The sequence below is a fragment of the Puntigrus tetrazona genome, chromosome 11, assembly GCF_018831695.1.
Source record: "Puntigrus tetrazona isolate hp1 chromosome 11, ASM1883169v1, whole genome shotgun sequence".
Lineage (NCBI taxonomy): Eukaryota > Metazoa > Chordata > Actinopteri > Cypriniformes > Cyprinidae > Puntigrus > Puntigrus tetrazona.
In genome coordinates this window covers 5,346,833-5,370,274 of record NC_056709.1, presented here as the reverse complement: position 1 = coordinate 5,370,274, position 23,442 = coordinate 5,346,833, and the positions used below count along the sequence as shown (strand labels likewise).

Sequence of the window (23,442 nt, the reverse complement as noted above, 5' to 3'; positions counted from 1 at the left end):
TATCTGTAGCTTTGTCTTAAGGCTTTACTCTTTAGTGTCATTGGTGGATCACTGATAATCATTTAAAGCCGGTTTATCTTGTGAAAAGCAGTGACTGATTCTAAATCTTTTTACAGGAACATGGGTTACGTTTGGAGGACAGATCACAGATGAGGTATGATGAGTATAAACACTGACTACTCCGATGATGTGATCTTTTGTATTCTTTCACACTTGCAGGAATAGTTCACCCAAAAATGAATGTTCTGTCATCATTTACTCAGTCTCTTGTCTTTGCAAAAAACAATATAAAAAAGCTAAATAAGTTAAAATCAGACCTTTGCACCAGGTTTGATGCCAGTGAGTAGTTGAATACCTATGGGTTTTCCATGTTAGCTTTATTTTTGATAAATAAATAATGACACATTGTGATTTTTTTTTTTCAAATGTAATACTTATACTATTTATTTAATTATAAAAATATGTTTTTCAACATAAAAATTTGCTAATGCTTTAGTTTGTTTAAACATTCAAATTTATAGACAGATTTTTTCTCTGCCAATACACTATTCAGCTTCCAGTAGTTTTTTTATTTCATTTCCAGCATGCATTGTAAATGCAACTAAGCACATTAAATATGACTTATATAGCAGCTTTTTATAATGGAAGAGCCTGCAACACCTTGAATGCTGGATGCTGTCCTCTCTCTTCCTTCCTTCTGACAGATTGCGGAGCAGCTGATGACTCTGGCATACGAGAATGGGATCAATCTGTTCGACACGGCAGAGGTCTACGCTGCAGGAAAGTGAGTGCGCCAAAATGAACACACAGCCCACCCTGTCATATTACCACGTGCTGAAATATGTACTTTCTGTTAATCTGGTGAATTAGTTAAGTAATGTGATATTTTAAAAAGTTTACACAACATTTGCAGCATCAAAAATTACAGGTGTTTGCTTATATTTTTAATATCAGATCTAGTTGTCAGTTTTATACATTTTTCTTAAAGCATGAACTTTCCTCAAGTTTGCTTTAAAGCTAAGGCTTATTTCAAAAGGTGAATGAACATTTCTATGGCAGCTGACCCAGGGCATCGTTGGAAATGGCGTTCCTCGTCCATGTCTTGCGTGGGAGTTTGTGTTGATCTTGTCATAACGACTCAGCACAACCCAGCAGTGCTGTTCTTGGGATTAGAGAAGGACTCGAAACTGTCATGGCCATTTACTTATGTGGTAGATACTGCAGTATCACTTCTAGTTGGATCTTGAAGTGACATCATGTCTTAATGTGTCATACAAGCCAAATTCATGATTACTGTTGTTATTTGTCTGTAAATATATGGACTGCCATATACACTAAATTTGCATAAATATACCAGTGCATTAAAAAAATGAATATCGTGGAAAAGTTGTGAAACTTTCATATATTCTAGATTTTTTACATGTAAAGTAGAACATTTCAAAAGTTTTTTTTTTTTGTTTTAATTTTGATGATTAGAGGTTACAGTTACAAGGTCAAAGAACAACAGATGGCCTCAATTTACATTATAGGGATAGTCATTTAATGAAACTCAAACGTAATATTTAAAATAAAATATTTTGAGATACTGAATTTTTGACATTGATGAGCTGTATATTGTCTATTCATAAAATTATAACAAAAACAAAACAATGTTGTTTTACTTTACATTCGATAAGTCTTAAAAATATAAAAGTCATTTACAATAACATTTTCACTATGTTAAAAATTTTTTGAGATGCACCCTTGTTTTAGAGATACTATAGATAAACATCTGATGGGTTTTTTTTTTACTTTTTTTTATGCTCATCGTGTTTATTGTGAACGCTGCTGCAATTTCTAATTTGAGAGATTTGTATCCTGACAGTAATGCATCTGTATATCAGATAGTTAATCTCAGATGTTATTCCTAGTGCTGAGAATCCATATTAGAGCACATTCTCCTTCCTCCAAACAAGGAAAGTTGCCTGACACATGATGTTTCATAAATAAACTGTGCAAATTAGGTGAGGATAGCGGTTGGTAATGTGCTCTGTCATTATCTGAGCACTGGGCGTGGGCAGCTCTGATGGGGTGAGAGGAGTGGGAAGACATGAGAGTGGGAAGGTCCAGCTGTGGTCATAGCAATGCACTAAACCCACAGGCCGTGATGGGACAAACACCCCTGTGTAAATACTACGTGCACACACACGCATGCTGGCACATACATTGGCATGTGCATACTCACATCAGCTTTTGTCACCTTTCTGTATTTCTCTCCCTCGTACATAAACAAACAAAAACTCAGGCTGAGCCGCCCCCTCCATCCATCTCTCATATTCAGATATCTTCGTAAAGATGAGCTTTTTTCTGCCATCTCTGGGAACCTGCTTTGAAGTGGGGACTTTTTAAGAAAGTGCAAAGTACACTCATGTGGATTAATGAAGATCTCTCTGCATCTAATGATCACTAAATCAAAGCACAACAGCTAGCATTCAACAGCTTTCTGTTTTCATATGAAGCCTGGATCAGCGTGACACATCGAATCAATCAAGATTAAAGATGTGCATCCATCTTTGTGATAGATTGATTATTTCGTTGGACTTGCACAACTCGCTGAAATACTTGATTCTGATTGATAAGTCACAGCTTTCTGTTATTGGACATTTTTATTATTTAATATCTGTTATAGTAAAAATCATTTAGAATAATGTATAATAGTATTTATATTTTTAAGAAATATTTTTTTATGGATACATGATACGTGACCCTGGACCACAAAACCAGTCATAAGTGTACATTTTTAGAAATTGAGATTTATACATCAACAGAAAGCTGATAAATAAGCTTTCTTTTGATGTATAGTTTGTTAGGAAAATATTTGGTCAAGATACAACTATTTGAAAATCTGGAATCTGAGCATGCAAAAAAAAATAAATACTGAGAAAATCATCTTTAAAGTTGCAGCTTTCTTGTAGCACATGTAAGCAACAAAGTTCTTAGAAATGCATATTACCATATATTTATGGTAGGAAATTTAAAAAATATCTTTTATGATCTTTACTTTATATCCTAATGATTTGGCAGAAAATAAAAACCTATAATTTTTAGGCGCATACAATGTATTTTTGGCTATTGCTACAATTATACCCTAGTGGCATAAAACTCATTTTGTGGTCCAGGGTCACATTAAAACTGGATTGTTTACAGGTATCAGATGTGCTTTCTTATTTGATTTATTTTTCTTTTTATTATTTATTATTATTTGATTTTAAAGACCAGCCGATGTTTACTTGTGTACAATGCAAAAATGTCATGTCTTATATTCTTTTGGACCTTTTCTTTAAGTAAGTTGCTTAGTTAAAAGCTTGAGACAATAAATAGAGGTGTTAGGTGTTATTTTAGTATTATATAAATTAAGTATTATAATATTAATTTCTTTAGGTTTAGTGATTTTATGTGCTTTTGGTATTTTTCCTTATATTTCTATTTAAATTTAGTATTTTTTTATTAGTTTTAGTAATTTTAGTACTTAAACATAGTTTATTTCCATTATTTCTTATTTCTGCTGTTGTTGTTGTTGTTGTTGCTGTTGTTTGAAGTTAAGTTCATCTAATATTTATATTTTGTATATAAAAAAGTAATAGTTTAAACTTAAAAACAACACTGCCTTATGGCACAACGAGTAAAATTATTTTTGCCAACCATTGTTAGAAGGTTAATTTATCCGAGAGTTTAAAATGTTGTTACTGAAATATGAGATCAAACCCATTTTGATTCCTCCTGAGCATTCCAAAAAAATGGGAGAGGATACTTTTGAACTTTAAGAAGAACATTTGCTGTTTTTGGACCGTGACAGTATATTGCTTTATTCACTTTCACTAAATGAAAAAAGCAGCACTGAAGATGAGAAGCAACTCAAGGGGTTTGGAGCAAAATAAGAGTGATTTTCATTTTAAAGTCAAGTATTTCTTTAACAGTCTTTGTCTTCTTATAAGAATACTAGGAAGAAAAAAAAACATGATTGCAGAAGGATTTTAGAAAGATTAGTATAGCAGTGGGTGGGATTTGTAGTGCAAGTAAGCGTGGACTAAATTACAGCACAGTGGTTTATTGACTTGACTGGTGTGCGGTTTGAGGAAGAATATCACTCACTGGGACAATCTCAGCCCAAACTATATCCTCATTGGGCCCAATTAGCACCCTCAGCATCACTAATGGCTGCCAGAGAGCATTTTAGTCTCCAGGCTGTTGCTGACACTTTTCCTCATCTGTGTATGAAAAGGAGGCACATTTTTTAAATATGCTTTTAGCACCCAGGTTGTGTTAATTACTCATTCACATACCTTACTGCTTTAAAGCTAGACGCTACAGGCAAAGTTCATTTAAATTATAGCCTGTTATATATTTGACTATAATGTATTGTTTTAGAAATAAATAAAAACATCCAAAATACACATTCAAGTGTTTATTTTATTGTACCTTACCCATTTGTGTCTAGATTTCAATTATATTATATATTTAAAGGCTATTTTCTCAAAATGAGCTTTGACCAGGTGTAGATGTATATTTTTAAGTTTGTTGATTTTAATGTTTTATTTCTGAAAATATCCAATTTATATTTCTATGGCTGTTTTTTTGTTTTGTTTTATTTAAATGTATCATATTGGTGTCTCGAAAGAGGTGATTTATGAAATTTGAAATGTCCCTTCAGCAGCCTGTTTTGTTGCCTCTATATGTCAATAAAATGACGGATTAGTCCGATAACCATCAGGTTTTCTGTTGCAGGGCGGAGATGGTGCTGGGCAACATCATAAAGAAGAAAGGATGGAGGTATGTTCATTAACAACATACAGCTTTTCATTTCCTTCAGCCGCTTCTTATCTTGTGCTGATAACTCGGCCCAGTGCCTCAGAGATTGTGCCACAGCCATCCCAGACAGGCAGAAACATAAATTATTAAAGACTGGCTCACCCCTGCAGATGTCCCATCTAGATATTGAATTATGAAACGGTCGCATGGGTGAGTTTATTGTGCAGTTGATGTCCTGATATATGTGTGTGTAACCTAACACAAGCTAAAGGAGGGTCATGGTTAATAGAATCCCTTTTGTTAAGAGGTTTTCATTTAAAGCAGGGTGGGCTCTCGCTGTTTCTGCATAATGAGATGAAAAGTAACTGAGCTCTCTGCAGGAAAGGATCTTCACATTTGTGTGTGTGTGTGATACCGTGCTGCTTAGTCATCCTGCTAGTCAGTGTGCATCAATATCAGGGCACACAACCCCTCACCTCTGCAGAGACATAGCTTATTTCTGTCCTGTGTGTCTATGCGTGGGCTTACTTACAATTTGTGAGAAAGTCAGCTAAATCTGACAGAACTTCTGTTTGAGGAAAGAATATTCTTTAAACAAAAACTGTATGTGGTAGTGAATTATGTGTAAAATCTGTAATCATGCAATAATTAAAAAGTAATCTGATTATAAACATTTAAAAATGTAATATAACCTCTAATATAACCTAATATGAGTACTTAATTTCATGGATTCTTATCCAGGTTTAATCCAGATTACATGTAAGCAGTAGTGTTTGAGTGTGTGTGTGTGTGTATATGTATACTGTATGTGTTAATGCATGCATTTATGCATGTAATTGCATTTATGTAATTATTAAAATGATTATCAAATATACTTATAAACCTTTACATGAAAGCAGATGTCTGTGCTATGTCCTCATTTAGACAGCTAAATAAACGTGTATGTGTATGTGTGTGTGTGTGTGTGTGACCATGCATTCCTTTGAAATTAAAATGGTTACCGCAAGCCATTATTCTGGTGTAATTATTTGCAACCTGATAATTACTTTTAAACGCCTTCCAAAAAGTGACCTAATTTTTTTTTTTCTTTTTTTGCAGACGCTCAAGTTTAGTCATTACAACCAAAATATTTTGGGGTGGAAAGTATGTATATTTTTATTATACAATGAATCATGGCATTATGTGAACAAAGCTTCTAAAGTTTTAATGTTACACTCATGGATTACACAAAGTAGCTTTAGCTTTTTTCTATCATATGAACACATATCAAGCCAAGTAATGTCTCATCAATATAATTTACTAAAGTTGGCATCACTGATAATTGCCCAAATAGTAAATATGCTGCTGTTTTCTAGAGCAGAGACTGAGAGAGGACTGTCAAGAAAACACATTATAGAAGGTGAGTGGACCTCAAAGCTTACATGTTACAGAGCAGCAGCTGACCTGAACTTCACAATTTCATTCATTTTGTGCAGAACTGATTTGTGTTACACTTCTGTAGGTCTGAAGGCATCATTGGAGAGACTGCAGCTGGAGTATGTGGACGTAGTGTTTGCAAACAGACCAGACCCTAACACACCCATGGAAGGTACTCATTTCATTTGCTATAAACCTTTAAATAACAAACTCTACTATATCTTCATCCTGTGCTGCTCCAGATTGATTCCTCAAATCAAATGCAAGCAATTCACAATTTACCCATTTGCCCTTTTGTAAGTTGCCAGCCTGAATTAAATCTCAATCAATGTTTTCAGGAGAAAGGGTGGCTGCTCTTTAAAAAAAACATGGCAGAAATGTTATTTGATCTACTTTTATTAGCCTAGCTGCCCTTTAGAAAGTTCACACAGTTCAATGGTTGAAACACAAACAGCTCAGGGGCCTGTAGACATCTGCTGTTCGTGTCATTAAAGAGCTCGACACTTCAATAGTCTGCTTCTCTCTTGCGCTCTTAGACAGATCTCACATAAGCGAGAGCAGTATGACTCTCAAGCTCATAAGACGAATGTTTTGATATGGCTGGTTTTGGTTATTAAGGATGGATCTTTTCCAGCCCTCATTTGAAGCTGTTCTATTTCTTGAGCCGATGTTGATATTGACCCAAAGCACAAGTTGTTTATTTTGTCATTGATTGAAATTCCCCAGCTCGTTCCAAAAGTGATTTATCATTTAAACTCCCCTCCTTCGCATTAATCGAGCTTGTTTTCTTGCTTGTTAATATTTCACACGTTCACCCGTACCGACACATTCTGATGGCAACATGACTTGATGTATGGTGCTGTAAGTCTCTGAAAATCTGCCATCTGATTGGCAGAGACTGTGCGGGCGATGACCCATGTGATCAATCAGGGAATGGCGATGTACTGGGGAACATCACGCTGGAGTCCCATGGAAATTATGGTGAGTCACAGTCTCTTAACTTTTAGTTGTTTTCACCCCTGTAATCAGCATCGGCACCGGCTGCTTTTGTTCCTGAAGAACTCTTGATGAATCTAAAGATGCTTCTGTTTAAATAGGTGCTGTCAGTGAGACAGTCTAACCTTAAATACTGGGCGGATCGGAGATCTAAAACAGCACCGCACTGAGTCAGACAAACCCTTCACACTGACAGAATGTTAAAAGACGAGCTGTTGTTTGTGTTCAGTGATGCCTCGTCAGTCACAACTCATTTGTCTATTAATGCGTAACATGTTGTGCAGAATTTGGTTTTCTGTCCCATTGCCCAATAATATGTTCCACCATTTAGTGAATTTTACATGGGCAGATAATTCAGAATTTTCTCTGTTGTTTTGACAAAAGAATCTAAGTGTGGTCTGGAGAAGTAGTTTATTATTAATATGTGTTTATTTTTTTAAAAAAGCTTGCGGGCAGCCACAGGAACTTTCAGATTGAAAACCCATGGGCTACAGGAAAGACTGTAACTCGCTTTCATGCGGATTAGCCTATAATCAGATAATATTCCTTTTCTATTTGAATTTTGTAAATTTAGAAGTAGTCTTATTTGTATGGTTCCTCTGTGAATCAGGAAAAACTGAAAGTGAACGCTGGGGCGGACAAAGTGTTTAAAGATGCTGCAATTAATTTTATCTGTAAATTTAGATTTCAAATTCTATATTGATTTTAGGAGTGTTGACATTATTTTACTAATTGTAACACCCAACACTAGTTGTCATTGACATTATGAAGACCAGGAAGTTAACTTCAGCCCAGGCATGTGCATTCTTTTTAATTTCAGCTCAACTGCATTCAGACGTAACGCTAACCTTGTGCAAGCTATCATTTTGTCTGTGTTTTGTAGGAAGCATATTCTGTGGCCCGACAGTTCAACCAGATCCCACCAATCTGTGAACAGTCAGAGTATCACATGTTCCAGAGGGAGAAAGTGGAGGTGCAGCTTCCTGAGCTCTTCCATAAGATTGGTGAGTGATGCTGCTGTCGCTGAGTCTCAGACCCTGACCAGATGTGTCTTCTCAATGGGGTTTGGCCTGTTTTTTCAGGTGTGGGTGCGATGACGTGGTCCCCGCTGGCCTGTGGGATAATCTCAGGGAAATACGACAGCGGGGTGCCAGCCTACTCTCGTGCCTCACTAAAGGTACTACATATCCCATGAGTCTCTCTGTCTCCGCCTCCTCCTCTTCCTGGTCCTTTGGAAACATTAGTGGCCTCATATGTGATTCCTTGGTGTTTGGTGTTCTAATGTGAATGTGTTCCGTGTCTTCCAGGTTCTATAGTTGGTGTTTTCCTGTAGATGTGTTTGTTGTTGATGGCATGAATCCACACGCCTGATCTTCAACATATATTTCTTTATGTGAATGAGTTTCTATGGTAACTCTGAGGAGGATTGGCACTTGTTTATCAGTGTTTCCATCTCTTTCAAGCACACTAAACCACACACACAAGTGCGCACTAAAAGCACCCGTTTCCCGAGCTTTATGTTAGCGTAGTCGCATGTTTTTGGCTCATTGTTTTTGTGACCCATCATCTTCCTCCTGTAGTCTTGTGTCACACTGTTGATCATTACTGATATCTTGTTACCTCTGTGTAACTTGTAACGTATATGTGCATTGACACTCGACTATAACAGAACCGTGCTGGTGGTCTGAACAGTGATGGGTCCACTGGATTAGGAGACCCATGAGTGTTTAGATCACTAGACCACACTGGTCCTTTTCCACTGTTAATTCATATTTACTAATGATGGACCTGAAGCTGGATTATTTATCCTGGTCAAGCACACACACAAACATGCTTTTACTAGTCAGTAGAAATAATAGATTATACTTTAAAGTCATCATGAAGTCATAATGAATTAAGACAAGACGTTAACTTAAGCCAAGCAAATAGTTGGTTAATCAGTTGGTTAGTCTGTAGTAAAATAACTATTTAGCCAGGGGTGTCAAACTGCCCTGCATAGTTTAGATGTAATCCTAATTTAAGTAACTGATCCAACTAATCAAGTCATATAGGTTTAATTGAAAACGGCACAGGATGCAGTATGTGTGTTGGAGCAGGATTGGAGCTAAACTCTGAAAGGTTCCAACCCTCCAGTAACTGAGTTTGACTCCCCTGATTTTGCCTGTTGCAGTGTTTAGTAAGATTCATATACTACTGTAGTAGTACCGTTTTTTTATTTGTTTGTTAAACAAAAAGTGTATGTGTGTGTGTGTGTATATATATATATATATATATATATATATATATATATATATATATATATATATATATATATATATATACTATTCTAGTTGTGATTTTAATTTTAGTTTTAGCTTTGAATATTTCCTATATGCGTTTTTTTATGTTTTCATTTAATATTTTACTTTTATTTTTTGGTGACTTTTCATTTAAAACCAATTTTTTCTCACATTTTTTTGATGTGTATATTGTTTTTAAAGATTTATATTTGGGTTTTAGTTCTTTTAGTACCATGCATCAAGTTAAACTAAATGAAAATTAAATGCAACTAGTGTGTGTGTGTGTGTGTGTGTGTGTGTGTGTGTGTGTGTGTGTGTGTTTTAGTTTAGTTTTAGTTTTAGTAATTTCTAGTATATTTTTAGTAAGTTTTATCAAATTCAATGAATTGCAAATGTGTTTCATGTTGACTTTAAATTGATAGTAATGTAATTTTTAGCTAATCAACTGAAAAAAATCATTTTAATATATGCCTTAAACTCATTTATGCAATTTTTTTTAACACAGCTTTCTAAAAAATCACTGATCATGTTTGTGAGTGTGTGTATGAGGTCTCTTTACCCCTAAAGTTCTCTGAGTGAGTTCATCTCTGCTCATTTGAGCTTTTGGGTGGACAGAGTCACGTGTTTAAAAACAGGCCCGCCCCACACAGGTGCTGCTGAGTGTTACACGTCCAAAAGAGTGTGAGAGTGTGTGATAATGTTGTGTGTGTGTGTATGTGCACCGCTGTAGGCGTGGGCCCCTGTTTTTGAGCAGGTGTGCTGTGTTGTTAACAGGGCTACCAGTGGTTGAAGGACAAGATCTTGAGCGAGGAGGGCCGACGCCAGCAGGCGAAGCTGAAAGAGCTGCAGGCAATCGCTGAGCGGCTGGGCTGCACGCTGCCACAGCTAGCCATCGGTACGCCTAACCCAAAGACACACTGCCGCTCTCTCTCTTTCTGTCTGTCTGTCCGTCCGTCCTGTGCCTCGCTCATCCTCTCCCCCTCTCATCCTCCCCTTCCTCAGACCGCCGGAGCGGAAGCGTCTGTCCGTCTGCGGATGGCTACGCCAAACAAATGGCTTTAGTTTGAGGCTTTTAATGGAAGAGTGTTCCTCCGGCATCATATTCTTGCTTAAGCTTAGGGTTAAATATAATAGTTTCAAATCGATTTGGCATAGTGCTTTATGATGCTCGGTGTGGTATCTGAGATAGGAAGTGTTGTGTAATGCTTTTTGGAGAGAATGGAGTGTAACGTTTCAAAGAAATATGTGCTGTACGATCTAGAGTGAAGGCTTTTATAAGAACTGCGATGCTTTGATTTAACTACATCATTTCAGTGTACAGTAATCTAATCTTGAGAGCTGAGTGCTTGTGATCACGGTCTGCTGCACATCATAATAGTCCAGTTAAAGTAAAAACTATCCAATTGAGAAACTCAAAGTGTGTTTTTGTGTGTGTGTGTGTGTGTGTGTGTGTGCGTGTGCGCGCTAAGACTAGCTGGCGGTAGTAGAGATTAGTTTGGAGCCCAAGTCTGCACAGTATTGTTATGAGATGGAGCCTCAGACTCAGCGACACACCCCATTTATATAGCATCAATTTACTAGCTAAAATCAAACTTATCACAAAAACAAACAATTAAACATATATCAGCGTGAAAACAACTACCGTGAATGACTAAAACCATATTTTTAAAAAACTTTTATTGGAATTGTAATACATTTTTGACAGCTTCACATTCCAGGACATGTGAGTCACACCTGCTGAAACAGAACAAAGTTTTTTAAGTTTGTAACAAGGCTGTTTTAGGTCACCACTGACTTCTATAGTAGAAAAAAATGCTATGGAAGTCAAGGTGCCCCAAAACAGCCTGGTTACAAAGTTTCTTCAAAATATCTTCCTTTGCGTTTGACAGAACATAGAAATTCGTACAGACTTAGAACTAATCAAGGGTAAGTAAATGATGACAGAATAAAAATTTTTGGGTGAACTATTCCTTTGAATTATGATTTAAAGCAGTCCTGCATAATTGTAGCCCCACAAACGTATTGACTGCAGTATAAATGGTATAGCAGAAAACATTTCAGTCGTCAAACAGTCTATACCGCCGTCGTTGCATCCACCCCAGTCTTGATACTCTCTATAAAGTTTCAGGAAGCCCTTCGTTTTCCCGACCTCACAGAAGTCATAAATTGGCAGTATGTATGTGACAACACATCCTCTGTGATTCATCGACTGCGGACGCTGAGGAATAAAATCTTGACAGGACCTCAATCAACAGAGCAGCGGCCAATAGAATCTTGTCCTCTTCCCTCACCTGTCCTGTAATGCAGTCGTACATTACATTTCACACCTCATTACTGGATTGCCAGCCCCTCCCAGGTTGTGCAGATCCCTCTTCCCCCGCACAAGCACGGCCAATCGATTCACAGCCAGCACTGCTCATTTACACCACCGCCAGTGTGTTTAAAAATACTCCTATGGGTCAGATCTGCTGTCAGAGTTAATGAACTGCGCGTGCATGTAAATAAGCTGATTATTTTAAGGGTATGACGTCATAGTGTGTTATTGACGTGCCGGTGGAGGCTGTAAATGAATAAAATAGCTAAACGTCAGTGAAGCTTTTTGAAGTAAATCAGTCAGTCACTTTTTTTTACATGCGCTTTTAAAAATACAGATTGTATCAAAGCACTGAGCAGTATGAAATAGGAGAATAGATGGATGGTCTCTGTAATCAAATCGACAATAATCACTAGAAACTAAGTGTCCCCTTTTGTTAAAAAATTCAGAAACAAATATTAGTTAGTTAGGTCATTTTACTTTTAATAATAAGCCTAGTTTGAAATTAATGACCAAAGTTAATCAGTCCACTCATTCATTTTAGCTTTAACTCACTGTTGTGCAATACATTGTAACATAAGACTACACTACTATATATGTGTTTTGTCAAATTATACCACTAAAATTATACTAGAAAAGTAATGAAAATTATTAAAAATAAATTATAATAAATTATCACTGCATTTATTTTCTCCCCAACACTTCTTACAGTTTTGTATTCTACTGTGTATGCACAGTAGAATGTGTGTGTGTGTGTGTGTGTGCGTGTGTGTGTGTGTGTGACAAAGCAGTCTGTTAGGGGTAAAGTGCTAAAATCCGTTAAAATCCACTGTCGATTTACCCAGAACATCAGAGCTGAATGTTTCATATCATCTGCAGCGTTTGACACAGTGTTGCCTTGAAAAATTTGAACACGCTTCCAAATGGCCTCTGTATTACAAGCTAACACAGACACACACACAGCAGTACAGTAAACACACTGCAGTGCCAACATACAGTGCCACAGATGGCACACACACACTCACACACACATGCACACAAACAAACTCCCAGGAGGGGTTCAAATCCCCACAGAGTTTCCTTCCTGTCTGTGTGTGGCGGCGGTGTTGCATGGACCGTGTTTAGGGAACAGCAACGGTCAGCATGGCTCCTCTTCACCTCCTCTGCACTCCTGCAGATATCGCTCATCTTCCTGCGAAAAAAAAAAAAAAAAAAGAGAGAAGCTTGTGCAGCTCTGATTTTGAGCTTGCTCAGTGTGTCCTGGTGCTGGGAGCCATGGTAACAGAGTGGTCTGGCAACTGCTGTGTGTTTTGTGAGATGCTTCAGTGTGTGTAGGAGTGGGAGAAGTAGCTGCTTTAATTTTGGAAATGGCTTAATTTGTATAAACATATACATGTTTTGTTTTAAATAGAACATTTATCTTTTCGTGATGGGGTAGGTTGTGTCATGTGTTGTGTATGATGTTATTTATGCTGTTTGTTCAACATATTTGCTGCTCCTCGTCTCCAGCGTGGTGCCTGAGAAATGAAGGTGTGAGCTCTGTGCTCTTGGAGCCTCCAGCACTGATCAGCTAATGGAGAATATAGGAGCAATACAGGTGAGAATACATATGTTTTTGTGGAAAGTGTAAATCAAATGCTAAGCCCTGCCAGAAAATGAGCTCTGTGACCAACCTAAAATCATTCTTTAGGATTGCAAAATTTGGGGAATTTACAAAGTTTCTTTCTGAAGTTTCTAAAAACTGAAGGTTTCTGAAACTTTCTAGGGAATTAACACAAATTAAAAATTTTAATCAGCTGCATAGATATTTTCTAGAACCTACTATTAAAACCTACTATAATTGAGCCTAACAAACTACATCCAGTGAAATAAGTTATAATATGATTATAATAATGGGGAAAAGATGTTTGATCGGTGGTATTAAGGTTGAACTTGAATATACTAAATCATCATTTTTTATACATTAGATATAAAAGCCAGTATATCTGGCTTTTATATCTACTATGAATCTCATGTAATTTTTGCATCCATTCTGTTTCAAACTCTCTGCCATTTTAATCATATTACAGCAGTTTAACAATATAATGGTGTGCTTTCCAGTCTCACAAGTATAATCTGTTCGATTTTAATCACTTCATGAGCCCATTTACAGCAAATCATGCTGTTCACAGAAATCTCCGTTCCTGTGGGACATTCTGTAAAGCTGTAAAGCTTATCTGAGCACAACTTGAATGTGGTGATAGGCGGAGCTTAGACAAGGGTCTCTCTCTCTCTCTCTCTCTCTCTCTCTCTCTCTCTCTATATATATATATATATATATATATATATATATATATATATATATATATATATGTGTATGTGTATATATGTATATATATAGTACAGACCAAAAGTTTGGACACACCTTCTCATTCAAAGAGTTTTCTTTATTTTCATGACTATGAAAATTGTAGATTCACACTGAAGGCATCAAAACTATAAATTAACACATGTGGAATTGTATACATAACAAAAAAGTGTGAAACAACTGAAAATATATCTCATATTCTAGGTTCTTCAAAGTAGCCACCTTTTGCTTTGATTACTGCTTTGCACACTCTTGGCATTCTCTTGATGAGCTTCAAGAGGTGGTCACCTGAAATGGTCTTCCAACACTCTTGAAGGAGTTCCCAGAGATGCTTAGCATTTGTTGCCCTTTTGCCTTCACTCTGCGGTCCAGCTCACCCCAAACCACCTGATTGGGTTCAGGTCCGGTGACTGTGGAGGCCATCACTCTCCTTCTTGGTCAAATAGCCCTTACACAACCTGGAGGTGTTTTTGGGGTCATTGTCCTGTTAAAAATTAAATGATGGTCCAACTAAACGCAAACTGGATGGAATAGCATGCCGCTGCAAGATGCTGTGGTAGCCATGCTGGTTCAGTATGTCTTCAATTTTGAATAAATCCCCAACAGTGTCACCAGCAAAGCACCCCCACACCATCACACCTCCTCCTCCATGCTTCACGGTGGGAACCAGGCATGTAGAGTCCATCCGCTCACCTTTTCTGCGTCGCACAAAGACACAGAGGTTGGAACCAAAGATCTCAAATTTGGACATTAGATTTCCACTGGTCTAACGTCCATTCCTTGTGTTCTTTAGCCCAAACAAGTCTCTTCTGCTTGTTGCCTGTCCTTAGCAGTGGTTTCCTAGCAGATATTCTACCATGAAGGCCTGATTCACAGTCTCCTCTTAACAGTTGTTCTAGAGATGTGTCTGCTGCTAGAACTCTGTGTGGCATTGACCTCGTCTCTAATCTGAGCTGCTGTTAACCTGTGATTTCTGAGGCTGGTGACTCGGATGAACTTATCCTCCGCAGCAGAGGTGACTCTCGGTCTTCCTTTCCTGGGGCGGTCTGCATGTGAGCCAGTTTCTTTGTAAAGTTCAAAGTTTTCCCAATTTTTTCGACTGACTGACCTTCATTTCTTAAAGTAATGATGGCCACTGGTTTTTCTTTACTTAGAATTTGTATTATGGCAAGAAAAAAGCAGCTAACAGTCTATTCAGTGAGACTATGAGCTGTGTATCCACCTGACTTCTGCACAACAAAACTGATGGTCCCAACCCCATTTATAAGGCAAGAAATCCCACTTATTAAACCTGACAGGACACAACTGTGAAGTGAAGACCATTTCAGGTGACTACCTCTTGAAGCTCATCAAGAGAATGCCAAGAGTGTGCAAAGCAGTAATCAAAGCAAAAGGTGGCTACTTTGAAGAACCTAGAATATGAGATATATTTTCAGTTGTTTCACACTTTTTGTTATGTATACAATTCCACATGTGTTAATTTATAGTTTTGATGCCTTCAGTGTGAATCTACAATTTTCATAGTCATAAAAATAAAGAAAACTCTTTGAATGAGAAGGTGTGTCCAAACTTTTGGTCTGTACTGTGTATATATATATATATATATATATATATATATATATATATATATATATATATATATATATATATATATATATATATATATATATATATATGTCTAAGCTCCATCCATCTGCTGTCTCATCAAAAATGCTTTTGTTTATATGTGTGTACTGTGTATATTTATGTATGTATATGTATGTATGTGTGTGTATATAGAATACACACACATGTGTAGTATAGATTTAAAAAATTTAAAATTTATTATTAATGTACAGTATATCAATATAGTAAATATACATAATAAATATACACAGAACACACATGCAAACAAAAGCATATTTTTATGTGATTAATTATAAAACGTTAATAGTGTGTGTGTGTGTGTGTGTGTGTGTGTGTTTTTTGCTATATCCTCTAGCTTTATATGTATATGGAATCCACACTCAGTTTTAAGCTTTTTTCACAGGTTCTTCCAAAGTTATCATCCTCCATCGTGCACGAGGTGGACAGTATCCTGGGCAACAAACCCTACAGTAAAAAGGACTACCGTTCCTAGTGTGGGACCGGATGCTCCACACACACCTTTGCCTGATCCTCCGTTCGCTTCAGCTTTTACTGAATGAGTACCGGCTGCATGAGACGGGCAAGCACCCACAAACCCTGGAGAGCAGGACTTTTACAACACAAAGGGCAAGAAACGTGAAAAATACACAAACAAAAAAAAAGACACATCACTGACTGAGGGGTTAAAATAAAGGATAGAGAGTGATGCATTGAAGATACATGCTTACGGATTCATCCGTATGGGTACTTTATAACCAGATCATTAGGGTAATTAAGATCAAAATGAAGAAGAAAAATATGCTTAACAACATTTAAAAAAAATAACATGCTTGCTTGGTTGCTGGAAATATTCAGTTTTTCTCTTTGCTTTTTTTTGGGTATTGAATGCATAAATGGAGCAGAAATAGGTTATCCATAGCCACTTAAGTGATCCATTAGGGTTTGCACACATTGTTCACATCATCAAGGTATCCCGGGCCCAGAAATCTTCACTGTGTCGTCTCATGTTGCGTATGCACATGCCCCCTTTGCAGGCAAACCAATAAGCACTTTAGGAGAACAACAGAGAGAGCGGCTTGGTAAAAACTGATTTAAAAGTAGCTCCTCTCTAATGTGGAATGGGGCAAAAATCAGACGCTTGTTCTACACAGGGCATTTCGCTCTTTGCTGTTTAGCCTCAAAATACGGCCCTGGCTTCTCACGTGTCATTGCTTTGCTAACAGGGCCATCAGAGATCTCTCCATCGGATGTGCTTTTGGACGGTAGCTGTCTGAGTGATTGCTGAAGATTGTTGCTAGTGTACTGATAGTACAGTTATTACACATGCTGATTTATTAGAGTTTAAAGTGTAGATTGATTATCTGAAGTACTCATGGGATAAGCATGCTTCAAAAAAGTATTTAATGCGATTACTGCAAATGTTACATCAGAAGAGTGAATGCTATAAAACATCAAAACGTGTTCTGGTCGTATTTCACTTCAAAATCAATATCTATGTAGAAAAAAAATATTTAATTTAATATAAGATATACGAAATAAATCTACTTATTATTTTAGGACCATTTTAACTGGTTTATTAATATATATTTTTCTCTACAAATTGTCTTATCTTATGTGGGGAAAAAATGTGTTTCTTATTGCTTTAAGGTGTTTACATGTAGGTGTGTGTGTGTCTGTGTATATACTAAAAGAAAGAAACACAATTATAATAGTAATATTATTGTAATAAATAATAATAATAACATAATTGTCACTAAAATAATGCAAAATAATAAAAAAAGTCCTAATATATATATATATATATATATATATATATATATATATATATATATATATATATATATATATATATATATATATATATATATATATATATATATATAATATATATATATGAGAGAGAGAGATACATAATTAGATTAAAATATTCTAATTACTGGAACACGTTCTTTTTATTAGAACATAACTCAACTTCTCTCAACTTTTTTTTTTTCATATATATGTGAGTGTGTGTGTGTGTAGCAGTAGTGATAAAAACCTTGATGGTCCTAAAATATTGATTTTAGGGTGAAATAACAGACTTTTTGTGTGACATTCATCTGATTATTAGTAACAAGTAGTAACATGAGGTGGTGGTAGCCTAATGGTTCTAAATAACGGGCTGCTAACACAAAAGTTGCAGGTTCAATCCTAAACAGAGGTTCATCAACCTGCAACTGGGCATCTATTAGTAGCAAACCCAACAGCAATTTGACGATATTGTCTTCGTGTAACTGGGGCCAGCTCTCACCTGTGGCCTTTCACAGCTCAGCAGATCTTCCTAGCCATTAGGAAAGGACTGTTTAAAGGCATTCTCTCACCCACCTAATAGGAGCAAAGGCCTGTTTGTGTCAGCAGCTCAGGGACTGCGGTAGAATGTCTATGTCTGCATGTGTTTGTGTGTGTGTGTGTGTGTGTGTGTGTATGTATGTGAAATACATTGTTTGCTGTTTCTTCATCTCATTTCTGGGCACTTGGCATTTCCTCTATATGTGCCGGTGATGATACGTGTGGCTGAAGCCAAAGATTTATCCCACATCCCGTCAGTAACGTGACTCCTGTGTCCTCTTTCCCATGGCGAGACGATGGCTCACTTAGCAGCATGTATCTGCTCATCTTTCTTCACTTTGTATATTCACTCTGCGCTCTAGGAATAGAAGTACATATATACATAATTAGTGCAAGTATACATAGTGCACCCGGAAGAATGATAAGCAATCTTTAGCTCTTTTTTTTTTGTGGAGATTGGTCGGCAGACGTTGATCAGATAGTACTGAATTTCTTGCAGCGTTTAATCAAACTGTCCCTGATCAAGCACAAGAGAATTGCATGAGGTTAATTTGGAAAGCATGCAACAGGATCCATGTGCTGTTTTAGCACATTTAATGCACAATTAATTTTCCGATAATGCTGGCCAGACTGACATTTTTGTACAGTTCTGAGAAGATGAGCTTGCTGTTCTTCATGGTAGTGATTAAAAATACTCTAAAGATCAGAATCAAAGTTATGGGAGTTAAATTTGTCTGTGTGTATCAACTGTATTCATGGTTTTAAACAGTTGAATGTTGAAGTTTGTTGTCCGTTCATCTCATCTGTGTGTTTGTGTGTCTCTCTAAAGAGCGTTTGGAGCCACGTAAGTTTCCTGATTATAATATCAGTTACTCCTAACAGACAGTCTCTGAACGATTTGCACTTTATTCGTTAGGCAGTTGCTTAATTGGAGATCATTCATTTGATGTCTTTTCCCTTTTGATGGAATGTTTTAGGTTCAGGTCTATTCATGTCGTCATTACAAACCGATGTTGTTAACAGTAATGTACTTTTTTTTTTTTTTTTTTTTTTTGCATTGTGTGCTTTTTTTATAGCATCGCATTGCAGCAAAAATAGTTTGTGGGGAAAAAAAATACTCGATTTGCATGGAGGTACTGTCACAAATAATAATCCTAAAAAATAGGCTTCATTTATTCCATGCAGTATCAAACTGATTTTAAGGTCAAAATATTTTCTAGAAAATTTGCTTTGTGAAATCCATCCTGTAAGGCAAATAAATTAATTATTGGAAAAAATGCACATAAAAATAAGAGCGAGAGAGAACAAAAAATAACCAATTGTAGCCAAATGCTTACAAATAAATGAAACATGAAATAATTGTTGATTTAAACAAATAAAAATAGAAATAAGAAAAAATGAAAATGGTAGCCAAATGGATAGAAATGTGAGTTTTTATGAACATTTTTATCAATAGTATCATGCTAATATAACGCTGAAGTGTTAAGGTTGTTTTACCATTTTCTTGCCTCATAAGCATTGCAAGTTCATTACTGTCAACAAGTGTCTTTTTTTGTAATGTCCGTGCTTCAGTGGTACTGAATCTGAAAGCGATCCTTTGTATTTCATTGTTGTATATTATCGTCGGGATGAAATGGCATCACTAAAGTGTGTGCAAGAACTTAAAGTGAGGAGTAGATTTGTGAACAGAGGCAGTTATTAGTTTAGTTTCAGTGTTGAGATTCATCACTGTGTTTGGATATTAAAGCGTTTAACTGGACTCATGTTTGAGTTTGTGTCTCGTGTCGACTAATGTTTTCATTTTATTAGTCTTGTACCTGCAAGTCAGTGTGTTTCTGCTCTCACGAGTCGGAAAAGTTTGGTGAAGATGTGGTGAATATCATTGACTGGTTTCCCATGCCTCCGAGCAGTTTGGATTTTTATTTAGCAACCTTTTCAGTTCTGAGTGGAATGGTTGGAAAAACAGGGAAAAGTGTGTGCGATTGTTATGAAATTAAGTAATTATCAGTCCAGATTTGACCGATGCGAAGAGTATTGCTTTCAAGTACCATACTTTAGTTCACTAGAAGATTATTTTTCATGTTTAATATTTTACAAAGATAAAGACAAAAATATGATTTTATTTTTTTACCATTCTTTGTTGCCCTTCGGTGGTACTGACCTGAAGATGAGGACGATGATGATGATGATGATGATGACAAAGATAACAAAGAGCAATTATTTGCACTGAATATGCATTTTGGAGAATTCTGTGAAATGTATACAATGGCAAGCTACATTTCCACGTTTTGTGGAGAAATACTGTATGTCGAGTCAGATATATCTGTATATAGTTTGACCTTTGTACATATATATATATACATAAGAGTATTCATGGTCCTGATCACTCCAGCCTTTGGTTCTTTTATTTTCACTGAAAGGCATTTGCTGACTGCATTGTGCTTGAATCTGAATTTAGACATGTACAGCGCCAGTATCTATGAAATGACAACTATAAAATATTGACAATGAAAAAAATGTTGTCTTGTTTGTCTTTGGTTTTATTTGAGTTTCTAAAGAAATGCATAAATGTAGTTGAAGCTACTTTTTGTCTCTCTATCAGTTTTTTTGCAGTGCTGGTTTAAGACTGATTACTTAATCTGAATTGTTATCAGAATCCAAAAACTACTAAAAAGTACTTGTAATTATTATTATTATTATTATTATTATTATTGTAATTACAGTAAAACAGTCATAATGAAACTAAACTTCATTGATTACATGATTACATACAGTAGCAATAAATTATTCATACTGTACTGTCATTACTGTTTATATTTGGAAGCAATTTATTAATTAAATAAATATTAAGATATATAAATAAATTGTTAAATACATAATGAAAGAAATAGATAAATACATAGTTAAATGAATACACATTTATATGTTTATTAATTTATGTATAAAAAATGTTTGCTCCACATTTAATTTTCGATGTTGTCAGCACATCACTTTGTGGTGTCACCTTTCATTCTCAATTTCTTCAGTCTGATTTCTAGTTTAAGCCCGTTTTTGTTCTTCGAGCTGTCACAAGCTGTGGCTGAGCATGGTATAAGATTAACAATTAAGAATTATGGCAAAAGTGTTGCAGACCGGAAGAAGAGAGCTCAGGACACTGGTGATAGCCGTGTGCAGCATTCATAATAAAATATATAGCAAAACATGTCAATGACACAACAACCAATCTTGCATCATGGTCAGTAATAGCTTGTGATGCAAAATACAACAAAAATACACTTAAACTAGAAAGCAGACCAAAGAAATTGAGTTTATAAGGTGACACCACCTTGATACATACAGATGCATCTCAATAAATGATAATGTCATGGAAAAGTTCTTAATCCACTCCTGAACCACAGACAATGTCAGAGGCGTCCTACCTGGGGCTAAGGAGAAGAATTTGACCAGTGGTCTAAAGTCCTCTTCTAAGTTGAGCGCATGTTTTGTATTTCATTTGGAAACCAAGGTCCTAGAGTCTGGAGGAAGGATGGAGACGCTCATAGCCCACTTTGCATGAAGTCCAGTGTTCCGTTTCCACAGTCTGTGATGATCTGGGCTGCAATGTCACCAACATCACTCCACCGTTTACCAAGAAATTGTGTAGCACTTCATGCTCCTTTCTGCTGACCATCTTTTAAAGATGTTAATTTCATTTTCAAGCAGGATTTGGGACCTGACCAAACTACCAAATGCATCAAAAGTGTTGGTGTGCTTGACTGGCCAGCAAACTCACTAGGCCTGAACCCTACAGAGAATCTATGGGGTACTGTCAAAGGACAATGAGAAACAAGAGAAGGTCACTGTCAAAGAAACCAGGGCTTCCAGACCACCTCAGCAGTGCCACAAACTAATCACCTCCATGTCATGCTGAATTGAGGCAATACTTGGGGTTCAATTACTGAGTATGTACAGTAAATAAACATAGTTTCCAGAAGGCCAACAATTCACTATATTTTTTTTTTATTATTGGTCTTATGAATTCTAAATATTCTGATTTTGAGATATTGAATTGGTGGGCTTTTGTAAATTGTGAGCCTAAAATGTCGCAATTTATAGAACCAAAGACTTAAACTACTTCAGTCTGTGTGCACTGAATATATTTACGAGAGTTTAACAATTTGAATTGAATTACTAAAAACTTTTCCATGACATTCAAATTTGAGATGGACCTGTAGGCTTACTTATTTACTTGAGTGAAAAAAAGACAATGTATATAAGATGTTAAACTAAGAAAATGAGAGCTGACATTTATTCTAAAGATTGAACAGTTTGTACAATAATAGAAATATTTATAGACGCTATTAGCTGAATTAAAAATATAGTGCACAGTTGCTGTTTAAAAATATTTAACACATGCTTAAAAAACAACAAAAAACTTATTCCAGGGTGGCAAAATCTTTTCAAAACATTTACAATTGTATATTTTACAAAAGATAAATAATTACTAATTTTATACAAAACAATCAAAAGCATGAAAAAATGTACCAGTTCCCATGTTTTTTCTTCTAATATTAACAGAAGAGGCCCTCCTTTTAAAAAAAGGCCATCATAGCACCATTTCTAACATTCACAAAACATCACTTCATGTACATTTTAATATCTTCCCGTCCACAGCGATGTTTCTTTATCAAACGTTATAGTCTGTCAAAGAGGTAAAACAAATACATTTTGTGAAATGAGTAAAATCCTGGGATTGTATTTTATAGAATGCTCCAATCCAGCAGCGTAAACAAGAATGTTCTAAAATCCACACATTTTTGTACACTTTTTTTTTTTTTTTTTCCTTGTGGAGCCACATGTGAATCTGACAACAGACAATATGAAAATCCCCTGAACATGTGGTGAAGGATGAAGACCGAGCTTTGAGGAACAGTTAGCGTGAATAAAGTGCACCTGTGTGTTTATGTCCTGCTGCTCAGTGTGAGTGTTTTTTCCTCTGGAGGGCCACCTAAGAAAATACAATCACAACCATTCAAATCAGTATATCCTACCACGACTAAATTAGTTATTACAGTTAACTAAAACAACCTAAAACCATAAAAACAATTGATACTTTAAAATACTTAAAAGTAAACATGTTTTAGCTAAAACAACTAAAACAGATTTTAAAGAAATAAATATAAAATAAAAAATAAATAAATTGCTAAATTAGTGCACAAAATTGCTTTCCTTGGATTTTTTTGTCTTGTTCTGAGCCAAAATGTGTAAAAATTCAAGATGGATTTTTGTAAAAAGGTTTTAGAAAGTTTTTGCTTGAAACTAATAAAATGCATTATGTATTATTTTTTCTTGTTAACAAAAGTAAAGCA

At 35.9% G+C, this 23,442-nt stretch overlaps 1 protein-coding gene across 1 annotated transcript in view; it reads left to right on the top strand.

The window, feature by feature from the left end:
* Positions 1–16,616, top strand: part of kcnab2a (potassium voltage-gated channel subfamily A regulatory beta subunit 2a) — a 28,870-nt gene extending 12,254 nt beyond the window's left edge. Inside the window, 13 exon segments of the mRNA XM_043252702.1 lie at positions 117–154; positions 705–784; positions 4,765–4,809; positions 5,887–5,931; positions 6,144–6,187; positions 6,290–6,376; positions 7,100–7,185; positions 8,084–8,204; positions 8,283–8,377; positions 10,254–10,374; positions 13,303–13,335; positions 13,338–13,390; positions 16,170–16,616. Of these exon segments, the coding sequence (XP_043108637.1) occupies positions 117–154; positions 705–784; positions 4,765–4,809; positions 5,887–5,931; positions 6,144–6,187; positions 6,290–6,376; positions 7,100–7,185; positions 8,084–8,204; positions 8,283–8,377; positions 10,254–10,374; positions 13,303–13,335; positions 13,338–13,390; positions 16,170–16,259 (938 nt within the window). The 3' untranslated portion in view covers positions 16,260–16,616.
* The last annotated feature ends 6,826 nt before the right edge of the window (positions 16,617–23,442 follow it).